Genomic DNA, 25,896 nt, shown 5'->3' with positions numbered 1-25,896 from the left:
CTCAAATGAGTAAAAAAACACATAAAGACGACAAAGACACTACAAGGAGGATCAACATATATAAATATGGATTCAGAATGACAGCAAAAGGAAAATCCCAGCAAGTTTCTTGCTAAAACAGCTACTTCTGTTAGGGTCTAAATAGCTTTCATACTGTTGGCATCATGTGGGGATATATAGACAGTTCAAAAGGAACAACTGGATTAAAACCGGAAATGTTGCAGCTACTCGTATTTCAACTACCAAGAAAGAAAGTTCTGCTTTTCTAGAAAAACCAAAACACAACTCTATCCTGTGACAGATATCAAAAACAGAATCTCTGCTGTGTTTGTGTTTTGAGGAAGCCTCTGGCCCAGGCCTCTCTGCAGCACCCTGAAACCAGGCTGAACTTCCACGAAGTCGGAGACAGAAATACAGAGTCTACCACCTTCTTCTTCTTCTTCTTCTTCTTCTTGTCTTCTGCTTTCTTCTGCTTCTTCTGCTTCTTCTTCTGCTTCTGTTGCCAGAGAGTTTTAGACTGGAGGCTGAAATCTGAAAGCTGATCTGGTGAGAGCGGGCTCAAACCGGTTCCTAATGCCAAGCGGCCGTTGAGTCGACAGCTGCCATATTAAGAGGGACGAGGTGAAGGTGCGACGCTAAGTTTAGACCGGAGACGGAGGGACATGTTTGTTATGTGGACAGAAAAAAAGGCCTCCAGACAGCAGAGGAAGTATTCATATCCTGCTGTAAAAGTACACATAAAAACACCTTTGACAATACACAGGAAATGAGGTCACGGTAGTTAAAAAATGTCCTGTGTGGCCGTGATCTATATTGTATTGTGATTGAGCATATAGCTGGATTTTACTGCTGTAGTTAGTTGGGGCTCAGCTGGTTTTTAACTTTGAATTTGATTGTTTAATTATAGGTTAATTTGCTGATTAATTTCTCAATTTTTCCAATTGTTTGTTTTATAAAAAGTAGTGAAAATAGTAAGAAATGTGGTCAGAATTACGCAAAGTGCCACTATGAACATGTCTCAGTGCAAACCTCAACAATTAAAATTTGTAGAAAGGAAAAGCAGTTCATTATCACAATAATGAAGCTGAAATTATACAATGATAACTTGAAAAAAAATCACTTTGTCACTGTCAGATAAAAGTATTTTCACTAATGTAGAAGTAATATGTGGCAAAAAGAGCAGATATTCAAGAAACACAGGGATTTTAACCTTTGCAGACCATTTACATGCACTAAATATTAGGGAAAAGGAAAGGGAACACCTCTAAACACCTATAAATATTGTAAAAAAGCAGGATTTTGGGACATAATTATTAATTAAATCAAGACTATCATAAAAAAGGCGTGTTTTTCGCTCCATGGATTCTTATTGAAATGCATGCTTGTTGCTTGTGTTGTTTTTAAATCAGTGCTCATCCAACTCCAGGTGACAGGAAACAAGATACCTGCAGACTCTAGAGAAGTTCCTTTGCTGGTTTATTTCAAAACTTCCATTGTCTGACATGATGAGTCCAGATACAGTTCACCACGTCTTCAAAAACAACACACAGGTAGAAATGAAACAAGAGAACATTTCTGTGTTTGAATACAGAGATATGAGGTTTGGTCTGAACGTCGCTGAATCACAACATTAAATCAGCCGGTATATTCACGTTTCATCATAAAGCATTAGAGGTGAATAGCTCTCAGCATGATTTCTAAAAGATGGGACAAAATAAAGGTCAGAATAATAATAACTGCACATTCAGCATCAAGTAAACGTGACAGACTATCAAAACAAAAGTCCCACAGGTGTTTATATTAGCAGAAATAATGTATGTTAACAGATGAGAGTGAAGCAAACAGTGTTGTCATGCAAGAAAGGGCTAACCCTAGACTTACTGTAGAAACTATACTTCAGAAGAAACAAGATGTAAACAAACAGTGGGGCATGAGAACTGTGTGGACTCAACCCGACGTTAGCCGTACTTCAGCTGTGTGACGTCACCAAATATCTTCTCTTAGTTTGAAATACGAGGAAGATTTAAAAGCTAACCATCCTCTGAGTCATTCAGAGTGAAGCACATGCTGTCAGCTGCAAAACATTTTCAAAATAAAAGCATTTGGTGCTAATGTTAATGTTTTGTCTTTCTAAATTCAACACTTTTGTTCCGTTTCTGTACTTTAGCATTTCATCTGATGCATACATGAAAAGCTGATTTCTGAACGTGTATGTCCTTTCTCTTCTGTATAGCTTATGCTACACATGAGGAAAAAGTTACTTAGATTAACATGAGCTGACTTTAACACAAGGACACAGGACCCCTTTGCATGAATGGTAAGGCAGCTAGTCTTATCAAGGGGAAATGCACAAGTCATTTAGACAGTGTCTCATTAAGTATCTCACCTGTATCTAAACAACAGTTTTAACTCGTTGCTTTTATTTGAACCCAATTTGCTCACAATCATCATCTGCTCACAAACACAGACGGATGACTGAGACAGTGAACATGGTTTTGTGTAACTTCACTGAACAGGAATGAGAGTGTTTACCCTTCACAGCGACACCACCTATTTACAGACTCTATACCGAACAAATAAGTGCTTTCTGCCATCAAAGCAATCAATACCACATCTTTAAGTGTGAAGAGGCTTTCAGACGGAGATATTCAAGCTATCCCTAACCTGCAGGTCATTTGAGACTAAAGTGTTTGGTGGTCTTAAATGTAAAACAGGTCCAACAGCTTGTGTTATCTTTAACCAGAGAGAACATCTCAGTCTGAAAGCCACAAGACAAGGAAATCACCCTAAAAAAAACACACAAAAAGAACTGAAAACTGAAAACTGATTAACAAAATCTTCAAACCAAACGAGTTTAATACGACAGAAAGAAAGCATCACTTTGTGCGAGCAAAACAAACGTCTGGTCATTTGTGCGTCCATTATTTTACCGTTTGTGTACCGTTTTGGAAGTTAGCCTCTAGATGAGTGTAGAAACGGCAGGATATTAAAGATAACCAGTGTAGAAAACATAAAAAGGATTGGAGCAAAGAAAGGGAAACAGGTAAGAGGAGACGCAGGTGTTTGCTTTGGCTCGCACAACGTGATTCACAGACTGAAGATCCAAGTCTACCTTCACTCATTCAACAGGTTTCGTTCTTTTGGGGATAAATTCACTTAAACGTTAAGGTTAAAGGTCATTTCTGAAGGATAATGTTTGGCCACATTCAATATGTGCAATATGTTGGTTATTAATACATGAGAGCAGTTGTATTGAATACTTTGGACCTCAAGTTTTGGAATAAATTCTTGTGTTTCTTGCAAAAATGATGAAAATCAGGTTTTCTTTTCTGTTCCTCTCCAGCACTCGGAAACAGGGAATGATCAGATGTTATTTTCCTCAAACAAACAAACAAACAAACAACAACAAACAGAAAACCTTGTCAGTAGAAGGAAAGGTTCACAGACAGCCCACATTTTTTTTTTTGACAGTCAAATGGGATGTTTTTTTTTTAGCCACATGAAATAAGCCAATCACAGCCCGCCGTCATCCCAGTAAGGAAGTGACATCACTGATGCTAGAGCTGCTGACTGTATTTTGAGGATGAAGATGAGAGAAGCTGGAGGTCGTCTTTGTCCGTCTCAGTCTGACTTCTTGTCGCTTGTAGCCTGCAGACAGAGAACAGAGCGGGAAAAACACAGAGTCAGTTTGGGCGATGTTTGCCGATTTTAAAAAAGGTAAACTGAGATAATTCAACAGATTTTACTCAAATTTAAAAGAATATATAAACGTGAGGTGCCGTTTGAGTACTCCAGTCAAACACAGAGACTAAAATCATCGATGTAAAGAAATGTGTGGGGATTTTCTCTCGGGTGCAAACCATCCAACGACGCCATTTTTGTTTTGCTTCTGTCGCTCTGAGCGTGCACCGGTTTGTGTGCGTGTGTGTGTGCGTGTGTGTGTGTTGGGGGATTATAAATCACACCTGTCAGCGATGACATCACTCCTTGGTGCAACTCTAACTTCGAGGTATGTTACGTAACTTTATGTTCGGTGTGTGTTCGAGTGCTATAAGAGTCCTGACTGGCAGTTCGAAGGTGGACCAGCTGCTGCTTCTTATACAAACACACACACACACACACCAACACACGCATAAAGAGAGACACACACACACACACACACACACACACACACCCCCTCGAAGAAATGATTGACTAGTTTATATCCAGCTTTATAACCCATTAACTACTTCTCCTCACACACTTGTGCACAATCTTTATTTTATACATCGCTTTATAATGTCTTATTTTCTGACGTATCTAATGAACGTACATGTACAGGGAGTCTGAGCTCTAATGACTCCAGTGTTTCTCTGTCCTTTCTTCTGCATATAAAAATGCAAAACCTTGAAACCCGAATAGAATAAAAACCGTGTGACTGAATCGTGTTGTTTTGAAGACGCTTCATGATAAACTATAAATAAGAAACACAACCAGCTTTCTACAGGGACTCTGGTTACCTAGAAATCAAGCTTCAATGTACACGGTGTTTAGAGTGTGTGTGTGTGTGTGTGTGTGTGTGTGTGTGTGTGTGTGTGTGTGTGTGTGTGTGTGTGTGTTACCAGCAGTTTGCTGTGTTCCTCCAGCAGTCGGTCGTACTCCACCGTCAGATTCTCCGCCTGTTTCTTCATCGCACGAACGTCACTGTCCGACTTCTGCAGAGCTGCGGGACAAACACATGGGGGGTAAATACGTACAATGATGAAAACAAAGAAGCTTTACTTTTCTTCTCCATTTTACTTTATTCCTTTTTAAATCATTGCTCTAATGCTCTTCTCTTTTCACCACCTCTCCTCCTGCCCACCTTTCTTGTTGTTCTCCAGCTCCTCCTTCAGCGTCTTCACCTCCTCCTTCAGGTTCTTGTTCTCCTCCACCGGTCCGGCTCCCTTCTTCCCGGCCTCCGGCAAATCGATACCAGCGTCACGGAGTTTCTGTCAGAAGACAAAAAACACCAGAAGAATTTGTTAGAAACACCAAAAATGAACCGATGATTAAATGAACTGCTGGAAATCATTTGCAACTCCAACTCAAATCTGGACTCATGGTTTGATCTGTAAATGAGTCCCTTACAGTTTTCTATCCTGCTGGTTTACTCTTGTATTATCAAACATCTTGTAACTAATCCAACTTTAAATATTCATTGATGTTGTAGAATGTGTACTTCCTTAGTATCTGTGCACAAGGTACAGCTCTTACAGTGAGATGTAAGCAACTCTAGATCCTCACATTTTCCATTGCTTGAAGTTTAGTGAAAATCAGTTTGATATTTTTATAGATTTGCACTTTTCTTGAAATCTTTTCGTCAGAGTTTCGCAACTGCTCCACAACGGTTACCCTCAATAATAACGTCCATTATAATGTCTATCGAAGAGAAACCCCGCAGAAGAAGAAGAAGAAGAAGTCATAAATCAGATGTGGAGGAATTTAAACTGCTGCTGTGGAAGTGTGCTGTTTTGACTCCACCCGGGAGACGAACAGGTGTTCATACCAAGCGCTCTTCACCTCAGCGCTGACCTCAGATCAGCAGCTGCTCTCGGAGTTTACACTGCGAGAAACAAAACCCTGCTCTCTGATTGGCTGTCTGGGTGGTATAAATACAGTGTTAGATTTAAATAAACACATCTGTTATAAATGAGCTTGCAGAGGTCCAGAGGAAGGAAAGGAGACACTATAAAAATGTCATCGTCTGTGGATCATATAAAACACATTCAGGTTTCAAAAATATTATATAAAACATCAAATACCCTTCTCTGACACGCATTTAATCTGTGCGCCCCTATTGGCTAGCTCTCCAACACATGGTACGTGATAGGCTAAGGGGCGGGACATCTCTAAGCGGTTGACCAATCACAACAGAGCCAGCCAGCTAACCAATCAGAGCAGACTGGGCTCTGGTTTCAGACAGAGGGTGAAAAGAGGAGCTGAAGCAGCTTTTTGAACTAGTACCATGAAGTAGTTCTTTTTAGGGTAGTGAGTGCTGGCTGCTTTTAGCTGGTAATCATCCCTGTATAATACATGGAAGCGCTCCAGCTCTATCCGTGTTCGTCAGATATATTTGACATACTTTCTCTTTGGTGTCTGGGCCTTTATTCTGAAGCTTCAAAAAGCCTATTCTGTTCTTGAATTTGGAAATGATTAAATGTGTGACTGTGAAACCCCCCCCCCCCACAGTCTCTCAAACAGCCGGTGTTTCTGCTTCTTTATTTGTGTCGATTTAAGATCCATTTGACAGGAAAGCAACAATAGCCTTCGAGTCCCTCCATGTTGGAACTTCCAGGGTTTTGTAAGTTCAGTATTTTCCAAAACGGTTTCTTCCTCTCGTTATTGGACACTTATTATGATGAGCATGAGTGAGAGTGTGTGTGTGTGTGTGTGTAGCTGTGCGGATGAAGGAGTGTTTGGTATGTAAACCCGTCAGTGTCTCTATGACAACAGCATTTGTTTTTTAGTGTCAGTCCAGGTCTGTAATGTATTGCTACGTAACGTCATATTTCAAGGACACATCTGTATAAACGTAGTACCATAACTCGCTAGAGAAAAGGGATATCTCTAAATATTAGTCAAATGAAAAAGGTGGACATCCTTTCAAAAGGAAATAGAAAATGACTTTAATAATTAGGCAAAGTAGTTGCCAACTAAACAATCAAATCAACTTATTCATTCAGTTAATTGTTTTGCATCTGTTGGGTTTCAAAACTGTAAAATGCTTAATATAATTTAACATTTCTCTTGTTACCATTAAATGTATTCAATTTTCTCATTATTTTTGAGAGTCGCATTATAAGCATTATAGTTATTGTTCTTATTATTTAGTTAGTATAATTATTGGTATTATTATTCATTTGCTTAATTAATATTATCATCATTAGATTTATTAGAATTATTTTTGAATTCAATTAATTATTATTATTAGTTATTTTTATTAAATTATTATTATTAGTTATTTTTATTTAATTATTATTAGTAGTTATTTTTATTAAATTATTATTAGTTATTTTTATTAAATTATTATTAGTTATTTTTATTAAATTATTATTAGTTATTTTTATTTAATTATTATTATTAGTTATTTGTATTTAATTATTATTATTAGTTATTTTTATTTAATTATTATTAGTAGTTATTTTTATTTAATTATTATTAGTAGTTATTTTTATTTAATTATTATTAGTAGTTATTTTTATTTAATTATTATTATTAGTTATTTTTATTTAATTATTATTATTAGTTATTTTTATTTAATTATTATTATTAGTTATTTAATTATTATTATTAGTTATTTTTATTAAATTATTATTAGTAGTTATTTTTATTAAATTATTATTATTAGTTATTTTTATTTAATTATTATTAGTAGTTATTTTTATTAAATTATTATTAGTTATTTTTATTAAATTATTATTATTAGTTATTTTTATTTAATTATTATTATTTGATTTATTTATCATGATTCATTTGGCAGTGGAGTAAAAGCATCAGAAGTCATCAAGTAAAGCATAAATACTTTTACTTAAACACACTGCTTTTGAATGTACGCATTAACATTGAGCAAATATTAGAATTCAAGCGCTACTGACGAGACGGAATAACCTGGCTCTCGTGGTGTTTCTGAGTGACGGGGGGGAAACAGGTGCTGAGCATCTGCCCTTTGAGTGACGAGGCTGGGATAATAAATCCAGGTTTTATGGCTCTCTGAAGTGAATCCAGCAGCATCTCAGGGTCGGATCAGAAAGGCCACAAGACCCCGGGGACCCCCAGAGCAAACTGCTGCATCACGAGCACCATCAACACCTTTTAAGAACATACAAATAAAATCTGAACGATAAATATAGACGACTTCCTGAAACCGGGAAAGAGAAAACCTTTAGACACAATTCCAAACCAATTACCACTCAAACACCGTCCGAGACGTTCAGAGCATTTAGAGAATATCTTACACGTGTTCAGAGTTACGGCTGGAAGCAGCAGTGGAAGTACTTCTGTGTTAAGCTACTGATACTCTTGATTATTTTTGAGATAGGCCATGTGCAGGCCAGGGAGTACTTGCCAAAACATTTGCTTGAGTAACATTTTTAATTCAGGACTTGTACTTGAAATGGACTATTTTAAGACCCTATAGTATTTCTACTTGTACTTAAGTAAAGGACCGAAATACTTCTCCCTCCACGGGTTAGAGACCGGACTAATGAAATGTGTCAGTGCTTAATTATGTGATGTTGTGCAGTGTATTGGTAATGTGTGTTTATATATAAACAGAAGAGGAGTAGGGCCACGTGAACTTTTTTTCAGACTTTTCAAAAATAAATCAGATTTGAAGAATTCTGAGATTTCCCCCAAAAAATAGGATTCAAAGAGTTACGAAAAAAGTCTGAATTCCAAGACACTAGAGGAAAAAACTGAATTCTGAGGTCATTATTATTATTATTATTATTAATATTAATTATTATTATTATTATTATTTATTAGTTTTAAATCTGAACTTTGACAAATTCCGAAAAAAGTCAGAGCTTTCAAATCGACTGAAACACTGCTTGGTTTCAGGTTAGATGGGGGTGAAGCAACACCTCATGTCACATTGCATCATAATAAACATTTGGACTGAATTACTGATTGTTTAACAACTGGAGTTTAATCTCAATTAAAAGTTCCATCTAAGAAATGTGACGTTATTTATGTGACGGATGTCAGAGGGAGGACGGCGGCGTTGGTGACCTCCACAGAAACATGTTACACTGATTACATGTGAACGTGCACACACTCACACACACAAGTTGTGTCACCATTCGGTCAAGAGTCATGTGTGTGGGAGGGAGTGTGTGTCTGCAGCTGCACACATCCCTGACCTTCTGGGCTCAGAGATAGATATCCCTCTGCGATGACAACACGGTGTTATAAAAAGTGACATCGGACTTGATCCGGGCTCGGAGCCTTCCCTGCAGGAATCCGGAACTCATATTATATATAGAAGAATTCTGTCCAAACAATAAATCCTCCCAAGATTCACCTTACGTCTTACCTATCCATTTCTTCAAGGATACGCAGATCACTTGGTCTTTTTATTTCATTTCCCAACATCCTACAAGCTTCACCATCACAAACTTAACCTCTCCTCAATGCTCAGCCCTGTAACAGCACACCTGGTGGAAAGGGTTTGTACTGCACTCTGTTACTATTTTATAACCAAAGTTATTTTTCTACAAGCATTTATAGAATTATGTGTAAATATTTACTAAAAAGCAACTATTTTTAAAACACTTTAGATTGACAGTTACTACATCCTCCTGTAATTCACCTTTCATTTCATTTGAAAGGACATTTGTGTCGGTTTATTTCATGCAAAGAAAGGGAACCATCATCTACTGTCTTCAGGTTCCCAGTGGCTCTCTCCCTCTGTAATAACCTAACGTTTGTAGAACAAAAGGGCCTAGCATATATTTTGTTTACTATATTTACATTTCTTTATATATATTTTACTTTCTTTTTTAGCAGCACCTCTGCGTGCATTTACAAAATGATGTGTATTTTATTCCATTCTTTAAAACCATGTCTGTAACGCACTACCATTTACATTTGAGTACGATAAGAGAGTGGAAGTATATGGGTGAGAGACTTCCTATGTTACCTTCTCCTGACTTCATGAACGACAGTTAAATATTTCACAAGGAGTTTCCTTCCTTTCGGATTCTGTGGTAGAGGATATTAAACTGTGGTGTGTGTGTGGGTGTTTGGTTGTGTGTGTCACATGCAGATGAAGCAATTTCTCCTTTTAGCAGCGGAGTGCCGGTCGATCTCCTAACCCTGGACAAACACAGGTCACATTACCACAGAGAGAGAGTGTGTGTGTGTGTGTGTGTGTGTGTGTGTGTGTGTGTCCACATTGTGAATGAGACAGTGTGTTATGTGTTGCTCGCTGAATATTTCCAGTGTTTGTTTGGGAGCAGCTGCCTCCTGCTGGTGAGCTGAGGGAACAGCAGCGTCTCTCAGCTCAGACTCAGAAATTAAAGTGATTTTGTAATAAGGTGTTTTTTGTTGAAGTATAATAAACATTTTACATTGAATTTATTTTGTTTAATTAGATCTTGTTTTGGACATTTTGCTTATCGCTTATGCTTTTTGATTTTTACCTCCTGTGTAGCTAAAAATATATATTTTTATTATCTTTTATAAAATGGACCACGGAAACCCAATTTCCCCCGGGATAAATGAAGTATTCAGACTCTAAGCGATGAAACTGACGCTATGGGAGTTGTATAAGTGAACCAGAACAGAGAAGTTATGAGTCGGACGAATAAATAACGAGATGAAATTCCTTATAAAGCACCATAAATAATACATGTTGTGCTTTAAGTGTGTGTGTGTGTGTGTGTGTGTGTGTGTGTCACCTCTTGCAGCAGCTCATTCTCATCCATGAACTTCTTGGCGGCGGTGCTGGCGCCCTCCGCCTGCTTCTTGAAGGCTTCGTTGGAGGCCATGAAGGTGGCCTGCTGGGAGAGCAGCGTGGCGAGACGACGCAGCAACCTGCACACACACACACACACACACACACACACACACACACAAAACAACAACATGTGGTCAAATGGGGGGAGTGTGTGGGATAGAAACTCCCTCTGGAGGGTGCACAGTGATTTTAGCCTCTGCAGACCATTCACATGCACTTAAATATAAAAATCAAGCAAGAACTGCAGGAGCATAGTGAGAACACCATAACACCACCTGAGCCCAAAACAACCTGCTGTTTGACGTGTGTGTGTGTGTGTGTGTGTGTGTGTGTTACAGTATACTAGCCCATCCATCATGCACAGCCTTATATAGCTATTCACAACTTCACACACACATAAATACATACAGTAACGACTTACACACACATCGAGTTCCCCCTGACACTTCCCAGCTGAGCTGAGGTGTGTGTGTGTGTGTGCGTCATAGTGACTCTAAACAGGAGGGGGACACTATAGAAGACCCCCCCCCTCCCCATTCCTGTACATCTCTGCTGACAGTGAGAGCTGGATCGGATTGAAAGGAGCAGTCTGCCTGTAGGAGCAAAATATTTAGCTGGTGTTTATATTTGGTATCATCATCATTATCATTATTTGTTTGGACAGCACGTGTTGTATCTGGTTCTCATCAATTGCCACCTGGGTATCACGGTAATGCATTGGATTCACTTTTTGAGGCTTTAGAGATTTTGCCCTCAGGTTTCAGATGTTGCTTTAGAGATGTTAACGCACTTAAGCCTGGACTCTTTTTGAGCGTATCCCAGTTCAAAGCTTCATTTAGCCTCTTCGAATCTCCTTTATTGGTAGTCGTAGCATCATTGCTGTGTTTTTAAACTTTACTTTATTATTTTGTCTCCAATATGACTTGAACATCTTTTTAATATTATTTTTCTAACCTGATTTGTTGCCAGGCAGACTGTCGATACACCTGCAGAGTGAAGTTGTTGTGGCACGCTCAGGTAGCAGAAACACACGGACATGGCGACACTACAATACCTTAAATACATGAACAAATGAAGAAGCTTCTTTGGACTCTTAAAGGAAACTCAGATTTATTTTATTTCCCCCCGGTAGGAATTCAGAGTATAATCCAACAATGTGTACCAGTCTGTCACAAAAAAGACGTTATGTCATTTCTTTAAAAATAAGCTTTGATCGATCAAAAAGTGACTTAGTTTTGGTTATTTTTAGCGGCAGATTAATCCACATTTGGTGCTCCAGTGAGTATTTGGGGCAGCAGGACAGTGTAACCGTCACGCAGAGTAACAGTGGGGCTCCGTGATGTTTAGTTTGAAAGACAACAGTGGTGCTACAGCACAGACGAGACGATAAATCAGGCTGAAAGTTATTCTTGTGCAACCATCAGAGAATGATCTGGGAATTAAAACATTTGGTACATAAACACAATCTGAGTGGTCTGCAGAAGAAGATCCTCTCAGAGTCCAGAAATAATCTCATCAGCTGCCGAGCACGTCAACCTTTCCAGAAACTTGTGCTCCCAAAATATATGTTTTTCTCTCTGACTCACAGCAGACGGTCGGGGAGCGGCTCGGTCTAAACGCTGGAGCACTTCCTACTGGAGTCTGCGTTGCAGCAGCTGCTCCATCACATGCTGCATGATTCACCGGCAGCTGCTGCAGGACGAGGAGCAGTGCTGCCCACTACAGGGGGCCAGAAAGTACTCGACATTCATTGCTCCTTTCTTGTCCTGCGTCACATTTTACCTCCACTATATCTATTTAACACATAGTGCCTCTGATATGATGCAATTTGGGATATGTAGCAAGCGTATGACCTCATCATTGACCCCTGCTCTACCCCTCCTCCCTGTAGTGCGTGTGTGTGTGTGTGTGTGTGTGTGTACCTTTAATGATCCTCCTTTTTGTTCTGAAAGGTAGCATTGATTGAGGATAAAAGGCCCGATCCAGTGTCTCTCTTTGCTGAGTGCAGCTTCCTGTAGTCTTTGGCTTTAGCTCACACACTCTGCACTACTGATATTACAGACTCACACACACACACCTCATTTTGGTAGCTACCTCATGTCTTTTCCCCATTCTTTAGTCCTGGTCACTGAGACTTTATGAACATGCAACAGGGCCACCATTTATGGGGTTTCCCTTTCAGGTAGTGTAGGTTTTAGTGCATGTAAATGGTCTGCAGAGGTTAAAATCCCTGTGTTGAAATGCCCAAGCAGTTGGATTTTGGGATATTTTCTGTTGCCAACAATCCATTTACTTCACCCTTAAGAAATATATATTTGATTATCCCTTCTCTTATTTTCCTAATTAGAGCTTTTTTCTAAATTCGATCACCACCAACAGTCCTTCAGCCTGACAACAAGCTGCCCTCCAATCACTCAACTCTGAATCCAATCAGAACTCATTCACGTTTAACCCCTTGATCTGAGAGGGTCAGCCAATCAGGGAGCATGACAGATTTACACCTCAGAGGCTCGTCCAATCAAGAGTCAGGCTGCAGGACTTGCACTGTACAGTGAGCGTTTCTCAATGGACACACACACACACACACACACACACACACACACACACACACACACACACACACACACACACACACACACACACACACACACACACACACACACACACACACACACACACACACACACACACACACACACACAGTAACCCTCCTCTGCATTTAGACGTGTGCGTGTGTGCGTGTGTGTGTGTGTGTGTGTGTGTGTGTGTGTGTGTGTGTGTGTGTGTGTCTCACAGGCAGAGCAGCAGGGCGAAGCCGGCGATGTACTCGTTCCTCTGAGCTCTGAACAGTTTCATGTGGATGTGTTCGATGGCCGTGGGGTTGTTGGTCAGATCCACCTTCTCCGTCACGCTGTACTTCCTCACCTCACGGAAAGCATCTGCACAATAAAACACACATGAAGAAGAAGAGCATCGTCAGTGTGTGGTCTGCAGTTGCCTGGAGTTTGAACTTGATTAAAACTAATTTCACTCAAACAATATAAATCCTTTTAAATAAGATAAGGCTTTGTTGATCACCAGTGGAAAAATGTAGGTGAAGAAGAAGGAGTAGAACATTAACAAGGAGTAGACATATTAGAAAAAGAGTAGAAGAAGAAGAGCTTTATACAAACTAGAGTAAGAGACAAATAGAGTGGAAATAGGAGAGCTGTAGTGGTGGAACAAAGAGGCAAAGAGAAGCAGTACAAGAAGGAGCAGTAGAAGATGTAAGAGGTATAGGAGAAGCAAAGAAAGGAGAACGAGTAGGAGAAGACCGAGAATAAGAACTAGTAGGAGAAGAATGAGTAGGAGAAGAAGAACGAGTAAGAGAAGAACGAGGAGGAGGAGGAGAAGAACGAGGAGAAGAAGAAGAAGACCGAGAAGAAGAACTAGTAGGAGAAGAATGAGTATGAGAAGAAGAATGAGTAAGAGAAGAATGAGTAGGAGAAGAAGAACTAGTAGGAGAAGAAGAACTAGTAGGAGAAGAACGAGGAGAAGAACGAGGAGGAGGAGAAGAACGAGGAGAAGAAGAAGAAGACTGAGAAGAAGAACTAGTAGGAGAAGAATGAGTAGGAGAAGAAGAATGAGTAAGAGAAGAATGAGTAGGAGAAGAATGAAGAGGAGAAGAACGAGTAAGAGAAGAACGAGGAGGAGGAGAATAAGAAGATCGAGAAGAACTAGTAGGAGAAGAAAAATGAGAAGAAGAACGAAGAGGAGAAGAACACTATTAGAAGAAGATCGTAAAGAAGAAAGACAAGTAAAAGAAGGACGAGTAGGAGAAGAACGAGTAAGAGAAGAAGAAAAACAAGTAGGAGAAGAAGAACGAGTAGAAAACGAGAAGAAGAAGAACTAGTAGAAGAAGAAGACATACCGATGAGCAGGAAGACGAGGATGGCGATGGCCACCATGAAGTAGGTGTTTCCATAGAGAGCGATGGTCTGGATGAGCCGAGACTTAAAGATCTTGCTCCACCTGCAGGATCAAACACACATTACAATACAGCAGGGTCGAATAGATGGGTTGCAGTCAGACACACACAGCTGAGGCTCTGGCTCCATCTGGTGGACACAAGGAGAAAGACGTCCTTATCACCAGCAGGAAGCGGCAACAGCAGAGACTTGTAATGAAGTGAAGAATTTAAATGATTTAAGATGCTAAAATATATGATGACCAAATAAATACACAAAGTGACGCATGACTTTATACAATGTCAGTAATATTTAAGTACTTCTACAGGTACAGTACCAGAAAACCAATGAAAAGACGACACCAGAAGGGAATCAAAACCTCTTGCTTCATTTTTCTTCTTCAGCTGACTAGATTAATAAGAGGACAAATGTTAAGGTGTTTATTGGATAAAGAAAGTACTAAAAAAGTACTTCAAATGTTCTACGTTCTTTAAAACTATTTTGGTTTCAAGTTTTATGTGAGAGTGCTACTTTAGTCCAGATAAGATTGGATATAATAGCACTTTTATTCTAGGACATTCCCTCTCTGTGTACTTTCGAACCACTGATTCTCCAGTAGCTTCTGAATAATCAGACTTTGTACAATCAGAGACTCTTTCACTGAACAGCTGGGTCATGAATCTCTCTCTTATATATGTATATATATAAATCACTTAAATCCGGAACATCCCTCAGAGTTTCTGTGGATTTCTTGGTGATATAAACCAGCTGACATCAGCTCTGGGTTTCAGAGAAGAGTCTGTTCTGAGAGTTACTCGGAGGTTTTGGTTTTACCATCAGGAGGTTTCAATGTGCTTCACGCAGAGCGGCTCCGTCTCTGCTCGCTGTTTAAAATCAATCTAACACCACATCGATAAACAGCGTGAGAGCTAAAGATTCCCAGCAGAGAGTCGTAGTTTAGGACTGATTAAGGGAATGTATTAAAACAAGTCTAAAAAGGAAAGGGAGAGACAGTTTAGTCTCAGTGGAGGTGTGGTTGAACCAGTTGCTGGGTGTGACTGGATGATAAAACAACAATAAGAAATAAATACATTCTCTCTCAGGGACGGTGGATTAAATAAATTCAACCGAACAATAAACTCAGAATCAGACAGCCACCGAGGCACCGGGTAGAAAACTCTTACGCAGAACAACATCTACTGTCCAGGGAAGCATTTAGTTTATTGAATTTATTTTCCTTAGGTTTCTGTGATCAAACATACAACAAACAATGGCTTAACGTCCTCCCTGTCCCTGATAAAGCCAATAACTCCTCCACCTGTCTCCAATTAATACCAACTCACCCAGTGCCTGAAGCTGCCTTCAAAATAAAAGCATCAATGATCTGTCAAATTCACTAAAAATACTTTATGGAGGATCAAATTACCTTAGAAACTGAAATAAAATAGGTGTTTAACTGTTCAATATTACACAACAATGCACAGCCCCATCAGTATGCTGAATCATAGAATGTATTCTCTATAAAGGAAAAGTGTGTTTATATTATTTTACATAATAAAAGATCTGTTAAATCAGAAGCCAGACCTCAGAAGCAGCCAAAAAGAAAAGTTCATTTGAATTCAAACTCTATTTGCGCAATAGCCGAGCAATCACAGGCCAGCAGTTGTTCTATTTATTTCCCGATGCTGGCATTTATAGAACTTAACCCATGCCAGATATCGTAGCGTAATGACCACTTTATTTTCTGGAGTTATTGTGGGTGTGATAAAATCAACGGAGAACAATCTCCCCTCGAGATCTAATCTGCAGTGTTTCATTAACTCACCGTCATAAAGCATCTGGAGAATCTCTCTCAAACTCTGTTGTCTCTCTGCTATTTTCCCCTCTGCTCTCGACCATGTTTATAAGTCCTCCTTACATGTGTTTAACTTTAGGAGCGCTCTTAAGGACTGAGATGTCTGTAATAACCATATTTCTTAATCACGATCTTGTCTTAACTATAAAAAAGGAAAATTCTTAAAGAATCTTCATAAATTAAGGGTTTTTTGTCAGTAAGAGCTACTCTTTGTGCTGGGAAGCTTTATGATTACAGCCCCAGGAATAAAACCCGGTTAATACCACTGCATTCTCAATACACTACACTGAAATAAACCAGATAGCCGTCCTACTCAATAGACTTAGGGAGTCAGCAACCAAAACTGGTGTTGGGGCGACAATTGCTCTCCCTTTTAGAAAGAATATATAAAACATATAGTAAAGTTACAGTCAAATAAATGAACATTGCGTTATAAAATTCAACAAATAACATCAGAAAATGTGGATTTATTGCAAACAGTGTAAAGGTTGGGAAACAACTTGTAGTCTGTGATGTCAGAGAGCAAATTTACAGCAACGTTTCACCAAAATGTCTGGAAAAGTGTCCGCAAAGAGATGAATTCTGACGCAATACGACAGGTGAGCAGAGGGACAGGAGAGCAGAGGGACAGGAGAGCAAAGGGACAGGAGAGCAAAGGGACAGGTGAGCAGAGGACAGGTGAGCAGAGGACAGGTGAGCAGAGGGACAAGAGCAGAGGGACAAGAGCAGAGGGACAGGAGAGCAAAGGGACAGGAGAGCAGAGGGACAGGAGAGCAGAGGGACAGGAGAGCAAAGGGACAGGTGAGCAGAGGACAGGTGAGCAGAGGACAGGTGAGCAGAGGGACAGGTGAGCAGAGGACAGGTGAGCAGAGGACAGGTGAGCACTGACCTCTTGGGTGAGATGAAGGGGATGCAGAGCAGCAGAACGAAGAAGACCTCAGTGTACAGGAAGGTGGCGACCGCCGTCCACTGCAGACTCATCCTGACTCCTGAACACAAAACACAAACCTGGCGTTAAGTTTAAAATCTTAAAACGGCAGCAGAACGAAAACACTGAGACTGGCTTTTAGTTTCAGCTGCAATGAGTACATATTTATTACCTTTTCATGCGTCTTATAGCATTTGTTTGGGATACAACGATACAGTTTTTTTATCAAGTGTGAAAATAAATTAGTTTAATTTAATGTAATGTTTAAAAAAGGTGGAATAAAGTATAAACATAATAAAATAAAAGCAATAAATAGCAAATATAGAAACATACAGTAGAAAAGACATAAATCACAAATAATACACAATTTAAAATATTCTAGCATACATTAAAATGTTCCATAAAAGACCAAAATGAGGTCTGACATTATTCTAAATACTTCCGTTTAAAGAGGAAACTAACAAATAACAAAGACAATCGTTATCGTTGTATTTTAATTTGCCGAATGTTCACAAAATATCTGCACACCTTCAGAAATGCGTCTGAGGTTTGAAACTAACACTGAGCTGTAACAACACGCAGGAGAAACTGCAACTTAAATGACATCGAGGAGAAGCGGAGAGGATAATTAGAGGCCGGGTGTGATGAGTTTATTTTAGGACGTTTCTGAGAACAACAACTTGTAAACTTGATTTTGTAAATGGGTTTTATTATTATTAGAAAAAAGATGCAACAGCTTAAGCTGAAATTCAATTTAACCTCTGGTTCAGTTTCATCATCCGGGTCAAGAGCTCATAAGATAAGACAATGGATAAGATATACTTTATTGATCCCAAAGTGGAATTTTTTTTGTTACAGCAGCATAAAAAAACAACAAGGCATTGCACAATATTAGAAATGAAATAGTCATAGTGAAACAGAACAAGAGAATACCAGCTGCCTGATGGCATGTTCAATTATCTTGAGATTTACTTGAATGCATTTTATATTTACACATTTACCTCATCCATGTTTAGATTAACGTTCATGCATTTTGCAACCGTTCTCCACAAATAAATCCTATTTTAATTTGTATAATCCACATTAATTCATCCATTAAAGTCTCATTTCTCACGTGCCGATTAAAAAATACCTCTTCAACGAACATATTTGGAAGGACCCTAAGATCTTAACAACGACCGCTTCTCTGTGCATCTATTCGTTTACTTTGATCAGTATATTATATAGAGATACTGCAGTCCCTTCACTCCTGCAGCAATCAGGCTTTACAACCACCACGGCCCCTGGTAGACCCCCCCACCCACACACACAGAATGGAATAACCCTGATGTGCAATAACCCTGTCTGTCAATATAAAACGTTGTGCAATATACCCTCCTGCAATTTCACGTTTATCACCATGCTATTTTGGTTTTTTACTTGGTGTGTTATTAATAATAATGTGTGCAAATGTAGCCGTATGTTATCTGCTGTTGTACTCAATGCCATAGTTATCATAAATAATGTACATGTGTAGTGCCTTGGCACTGGTAGGTAACAAAAACAGAATCATTGAAACTCAAAACACTTAAGCTTGTATACACAATTCATAAATAAAAAAAGGTAAAACATGTAATTAGATCTCAAGTTAAAGCATCACAGTCCTGGTTCGTGTAAAACCATTGTAGGAGAGTCCAGACAGCTAAATGTGTAGGGCACTCCCTTATTCTGTTTTCTAAAAGCCTAACAAATAAACCTAATTTAATTAAACTAACTAAACCCAGAGTGGAGGATCAGCTGACCAGTGGAGTGGGTGTGGCAGCAGCTGTGTCATGCAATGCTGCAACACAGTGCCAACAGACACACACACACTGATCATCGGCTTATTCTTTACATTAAAAACACACATTTAGACACGATTAACCTGCTCAGTGTCTATGAACTAGTTTCTTTCTCTGTGTGACAAAACAAAGTATATTTGGGAATTAAACAGTAACAGATTTAGTCCATAAAGGTAATTTAAACAGGCACACAGGACACACCTGGTAGGGTAAAAAGCTACGTGAAAACACTGTTTATTCTCTATCAACAACTAAATGAGTGTCCATTGCTAAAAGATATTGATCTACAACAAAGGCACACCACGTCAATAACGTTTAGGGTACATCTATTACCTGGAATCAAACTTATTTACGTAAAGAAGTTAAAACAGACAGATTTTATTACCCTGTTTTATTTGGAGTTTGACAGGAAACCCAAGTTCGGTTTTTAAAACGTGAACTAGTTTAGCTAATAGCTGGATGTCTCCGAGTATTTCCTGGAAATTAGCCACTTAGCTTGTAGGCCCCGTCTAATTCCTGCGTTGTTTTGAGTCAGACATTAACGTTATTAATTATGACTCCATGTGTCGTATTTCTCGGGAATGGTTGATGTGGAAATATATGCTAACAACTTGATTTAATAAGTTAACAAACGTGGCGTTAAGTTAGCGGGCTAAAATAGTTAGCAGTTGTTAGCTAAATAACCCTAGTTGTGAATGAGAAGGTGAACTTACCTGAGAATATTTCCGCAGACTCAGAGAAACTCAGGAAACACGGAGTTCTTCTGACGCGCTTCAAACTCTCTGCTCACAGCAGTTAGCTTATTAGCCTAGCTTCCTGTTGTAAACACGTGATACTTCCGGGGTTTAATGCCAGCTCATCCAGCTCCTGGTATTTGATTGGTTAAACTGATGCAGGTGGGAGGGGTCTATGTGTCACTTCCGAGGTTTGACAATTATATTATTATATTTCTTACTTTATTTTCCTTTTTTACAGCAACTTTAAATTACATACAGTATCCCAAAAAAATCCCACTCCCTCCAAACCCCGTAAAAAAGCATTCAAAACAAACATCAAACAGTTGAAATATCACATTAAAAAACAATAACAAAAAAGAGAAATAAATAATAATAATAGAATAAATATATAAGTAATAACACATTATATAAATTATCTAATATCTATAAGGTATTTTAATGTTTGACAACTATATGTGAGATTTAATTATATATTAAAACTATTACACTTTCATTTATTAATCTGATTGTTTTTCTATCATTTATTTATAGAAATAAATGATATAAGTTTATTTAACCTATTTTTATTATTATTATTATTATTAATAATAATAATAATAATAATAATAATAATAATAATAATAATAATAATAATAATAATAATAATAATACTGTTATTTATTCACTTTAATTTAATGTATCCTTTCACTCTCGGCTTATGTTTTTTAAACTGATGAAGGCCCAGAGGAACACCATCAAGAAATAAAATTTCTTTCCTAGATTTTGTGTGGCTATTGTGCAACTATATAATAAAATGCAATATATATTGCATTAGAAAAAAAAGGTTTTCTTTCAGAAAGTTGGCCATATCAATACAAAATACTTACATATACACTGAGAATAAATGTTTTTGATTTATTCAATCTAATTTATTTCTGACAGATTAATATGAATGTTTTTCAATCCTAATTTTTATATTTATTTTCACATAAATAACCCTTATTTTGATTTTTCCCCCCAAGGTTTATTATGTATTCTATCATATCTATTCTATCTAGCTATCCATCATCTCTACACAGTTCCATCTTCTGACCGGCAGAGAGAGACATTGTCTGCGGAAACGATCTCTGTGCTTCAGATAGATTGTGAGAGGAGGAAGAAAACAAAGACATCTCACTCTGATTGTTTTTCCACGAACGATACAAGCTCTCTTTTTCTCTCCAATTACTGGTCAGACTGCCTCCACAGTAAATTATTAAGTATGTACAGTCAATTTCGAAGATACAGGGTAGTTATTTATAGATCCCTGAGGGGGATTTGGGTCTCATATAATAGCAGCAAGCACATTTATATACAGGAACAACAGCTAAACAAATTTAATTAAAGGGGCCTCATGTTCATTTTCAGGTTCATCTTTGTATTGTGTCTCTACTGTGACATATCTCCATGCTTTAATGCTCAAAAAGCTCTTATTTATAGGTTTTTTCAATACATTTTTGGACAATAATGGAGCTCTATGGCACAAAGGAAAAACAATGAAACAGAATAAAGTGTGATTGTTAATTAAAAGTTTTCTTTTAATTAACAATCACACTTTATACCAGTGAAGAGCTGCAGGGGGCACCAGAGAGAACAATCAATACACACTTAATTCTCTTTCCAGACACCACAAGACCCCGTAAAGACTGAAAAAGACCACACAGAGTCTGTCTGCTTCATAAAAACGTCAACGCTCATAAAGACGTTTTATCTGCCTCTCTTTCTCTGTTTTATGCTTTTAACTTAAACCCTCTTCTTCTCCTCACACTTTATTTTCACCCAACCTCTTATTCCCTCTGCTTTCTTCTCCCTCCCCCCTCCAGTCAACCCTAAATCACACAATGAACCTTATTAAAGGGTCTCTTTTGGTCGCCGGGCGGAGAACACTCAGACAGAAGCAGCAAAGCATTTGATTGGCTGATCAGATTTTCTGAACGGCCAATGAAAAGCTGGGTAAAAGTGCAATTTTTACAAAGCAGTGGAGGCGAGCAGCTGAGTGATGAAGAGATGAATTAGTCATCATGGTGAACACACACACACACACACACACACACACACACACACACACACACACACACACACACACACACACATTGCATGATGTTAAGTGTGAGGTCATGCTCATGTGTGAATGTTCTGCACTACTGTAAGTGAGTGTGTTGGTTTGTGTGTGTGTGTGTGTGTGTGTGTGTGTGTGTGTGTGTGTGTGTGTGTGTGTGTGTGTGTGTGTGTGTGTGTGTGTGTGTGTGTGTGTGTGTGTGTGTGTGTGTGTGTGTGTGTGTGTGTAATACTGAGTCACGTATAATTCCTCCTTTTCATGTGTAATTACACAGATTAGCGAGGTGCTAACGTGTCTTTAAAGTGTAAATGCCCACACGCTCCACTTCAATCCTACTACTGGATCCATACAATTTGAATGTACAGACACATCAATTTAAAAACCGAACTGACGTAATTTAAATCATTGAGAGCCTGTCAAAAATAATCCTGCTTTCTTATGTGGTGTCTGTCTATAGTTTATGTTAGCCTTCTTCACAGAAATTCCAGCCCTTCTTTGAACTCAATCTTCATATTACACATTTGTAAACCTTCACACCTCCACCATGCCCAAGTGTGACGCTATCACGCTGACAATATACAGCTTGATGACGAGTTAGGACTGAGATCGTCAATCAGATGAAGATTTTGGGGCTACTGTAAGGATTTTTTAGCTTAAACGCAATCGCCACAAATAAAAAGCTAATGTTGGGCTATAAAGGAACTACAGCACGGTCACATGACTTCACGTCACCACCGCTAAGCTAAAGGAGGCTAATGTTGGGCTATAAAGGAACTACAGCACGGTCACATGACTTCACGTCACCACCACTAAGCTAAAGCTGCTAATGTTGGGCTATAAAGGAACTACAGCACGGTCACATGACTTCACGTCACCACCGCTAAGCTAAAGGAGGCTAATGTTGGGCTATAAAGGAACTACAGCACGGTCACATGACTTCACGTCACCACCGCTAAGCTAAAGGTGTCTAATGTTGGGCTATAAAGGAACTACAGCACGACCACATGACTTCACGTCTCCACCGCTAAGCGAAAGGAGGCTAATGTTGTGCTATAAAGGAACTACAGCACGGTCACATGACCTCACGTCACCACCGCTATGCTAAAGGCAGCTAATGTTGGGCTATAAAGGAACTACAGCACGGTCACATGACTTCACGTCTCCACCGCTAAGCTAAAAGTGGCTAATGTTGGGCTATAAAGGAACTACAGCACGGTCACATGACTTCACGTCTCCACCGCTAAGCTAAAAGTGGCTAATGTTGGGCCTGATGTCTCATATAGACAATTGTTAGCAAGCACTATTTTTAAATCCACAAGTGGGGTATTTACTGACGTATTTTATGTCGTAGAACAACACAAATCTCTCCAGCTTGTGTTAACCACATACCTTATTTCAGTACAACAACCAAAAACACAATCAGAAAACCAAGGGAACTGAAAGCGGTCAAATCTGACTCATTTCGGGATTTTAAGACTCATAATTAGTAGAAGATAGATAAAAGAAACGGAGGTATTTTGTCTGTAATGAGCCCTTCCTCCTGTACGGGGTGCTGGCATCACTTCGCACCTTCAGTCTTGTTGAAGTGTGTTTGATTTACTGACACCATCGTGCATAAAGGAGACCCAGCCGACTCTGATACTCTGAAGTTTCTCTTCACACTCTTTGTCACACATCGTTTATTTTTTTTACTGTCTGCACCTCCTTACTGCTACTACTGTCAGTTAACTGTCATCTGTTCTAACAGAATTATATTTCAGACACATCGATCAGCTGCAACATTAAACCAGAAACTAAAGGGTGTGTGTGTGTGTGTGTGTGTGTGTGTGTGTGTGTGTGTGTGTGTGTGTGTGTGTGTGTGTGTGTGTGTGTGTGTGTGTGTGTGTGTGTGCGTTAGTGTGTGTGTGTGTTGTTATCAGTGCTGTGCAGCCCCCTGATCCTGGCAGAGCTGAGTCGGTTCAAGCAGGGGGTAATGTGTCCTTCTGGAGTGTGTGTGTGTGTGTGTGTGTATGTGTGTGAGAGCACATGCATGACAGTGTGTGTAGGTGTGTGCGTGCGAGCATGCGTGTGTGTGTGTGTGTGTGTGTGTGTGTGTGTGTGTGTGTGTGTGTGTGTGTGTGTGTGTGTGTGTGTGTGTGTGTGTGTGTGTGTGTGTGTGTGTGTGTGTGTTTCAGTCATGGTGCATGGATAAAACGATTAGGGAAATACAGCCATGAGGAGAAAGAGAGAATGGACTTTCGACAGGAAAGAAGGATAAAGAAAAGTAGAGGAGGTAGGAGAAGAGGAAGGGGAAGGAAACAAGGGGAGGAAATAAGGAAAGGGAAGAAGTAGACAAGGAAATGAACCAGGAAAAAGAAATAGTGAAGGAAAGGGTAACAAGTAAACAGAAAGAAAGAAACCATGGTTGCAAAAGATTACAGAAAAGGTAAAAGAAATAAGAAAAGGTTGAGATAAACGTTACAAGGAACGGAAACTCAGAAAGGCCAGGAAAGCAAACAAAGTAACCGAAAGGTAACAAGTAAAAGAGAAGGAAGGAAACATGGAGAAATGAAAGGATACAAAGAAAGCAAGAGAACAAGTAAAGGTAACAAGGTTAGGAAACTCAGAAAGGGATTGAAAAGAGATGGAAGACGGAACAAAAGTAACCATGAAAACAAAAGAAAGGACCTAAAAAGGAAAGGAAATGTAACAAGTTAAGAAAAAGAAAGGGAACGTGGTAAGAAAGGATACCAAAGACAGGAAAGGAAACAAGGTAAGGAAGCATTGAAGGAAACCAAGAAAAGAAAAGTTGAAAAAACTATATAATAGAAAGAGGCATAAAAGAGAGGAAACAAGGAAAGGAAATGCAAGGTAACACAACAGGAAAGGAAATGCAATGAGTTAAGAAAAAGAAAGTGAACGTAGTAGGAAAGGACACCAAAAAAGGTACCAAGGATAGGAAAGGAAACAAGGTAAGGAAGCATTGAAGTAAACCAAGAAAGGAGCTGTCAATCAGGACAAGAAACAGCGAGGCCAGAGAAACAAGGAAGAAGAAGAAAAATGATAATAAAGAAACTGAGAGACGGATCACGTGAAATATTAAACGAGAAACAGTTTCACAGAAACACAAAATCAATGTGTGAAGAAGTGAAAGAGGGAAAATGCAAATGGGATTAACAGTTGTGAGGATTACGAGATGAGAAGAAGTCTTTGAAAGTCTCCGTTATGAATGAGATGCTCCCTGTGGAGTGTGTGTGTGTGTGTGTGTGTGTGTGTGTGTGTGTGTGTGTGTGTGTGTGTGTGTGTGTGTGTGTGTGTGTGTGTGTGTGTGTGTGTGTGGGACAGATTAATTCTCTATATTACAGATTAACAGGTGAATAAAGAGGATTATACAGACAGGTGAAGAAACGTTTCATACTGGTTGAAAACACATATTCATTTTCATTTGAACGATACAACTTTATTGATATTTCTCTGTGAACAATAAGTGCAAACACCAATTCAAATGAACATCCAATGCATCCTTATCAAGTCCTCACTTTCTATAGAAATACCAGCAGAAGAGATACACGGTTTTAATTGTAACATCTGCAGCTTTGAGTTAATTATGTAATTGATGTTTCCTCTTCGTAAAACCTTCAGTGACGCTAGTTTCACTCACTGTGAAAACATCTGGAGTTTCTGCATTGTGTTTTGGACTTACAGAGGAAATTGGCTCTGTAGGGAGCAATTTGTGATTAATGGTGCATTCAAATTGTACTGGGAAGTTAGGGTTTCTGATAGCTACATTGCTTTAGTGTTCAAATTCACAAATAATGTCAAGTGCATTGTTATCATTTTTAACAATCAAAGCACTTTTTTATAATCTCTACACGAAGATATTCCCTTTTTAAAATGTAGTATTTTATTTCATTATTTTAATGGAGAAGTGTCTAGGAGTTCATCAAAAAAAGTATTTGATTTATAATAACTTTTGATTAAAATAATGTATTACATTTATTCAACATATATTCAAAACGTACTCTCTGAAAGCTGCTCAAATATTAACATTTCTTAAACTTTAGCTTCAGTTT

The 25,896-nt window shown here is 38.7% G+C and overlaps 1 protein-coding gene across 1 annotated transcript; it reads right to left on the bottom strand.

Moving 5' to 3' along the window:
• Positions 1-1,459: 1,459 nt before the first annotated feature.
• On the bottom strand, positions 1,460-19,885 carry bcap31 (B cell receptor associated protein 31). The gene is made up of 8 exons (XM_063882331.1): positions 19,744-19,885; positions 17,172-17,271; positions 14,391-14,491; positions 13,275-13,419; positions 10,422-10,557; positions 4,844-4,970; positions 4,602-4,702; positions 1,460-3,648 (listed from the first exon to the last, which is right to left on the bottom strand). Exons 2-8 carry the CDS (start codon positions 17,261-17,263, stop codon positions 3,622-3,624), a joined length of 729 nt encoding a protein of 242 aa, XP_063738401.1. The 5' UTR covers positions 17,264-17,271; positions 19,744-19,885; the 3' UTR covers positions 1,460-3,621.
• Between the last annotated feature and the right edge of the window lie 6,011 nt (positions 19,886-25,896).

This window comes from Eleginops maclovinus, chromosome 1, assembly GCF_036324505.1.
Source record: "Eleginops maclovinus isolate JMC-PN-2008 ecotype Puerto Natales chromosome 1, JC_Emac_rtc_rv5, whole genome shotgun sequence".
Classification (NCBI taxonomy): Eukaryota; Metazoa; Chordata; class Actinopteri; order Perciformes; family Eleginopidae; genus Eleginops; species Eleginops maclovinus.
Note: the sequence above shows the minus strand (reverse complement) of the source record. Positions and strands in the feature narration are given on the sequence as shown.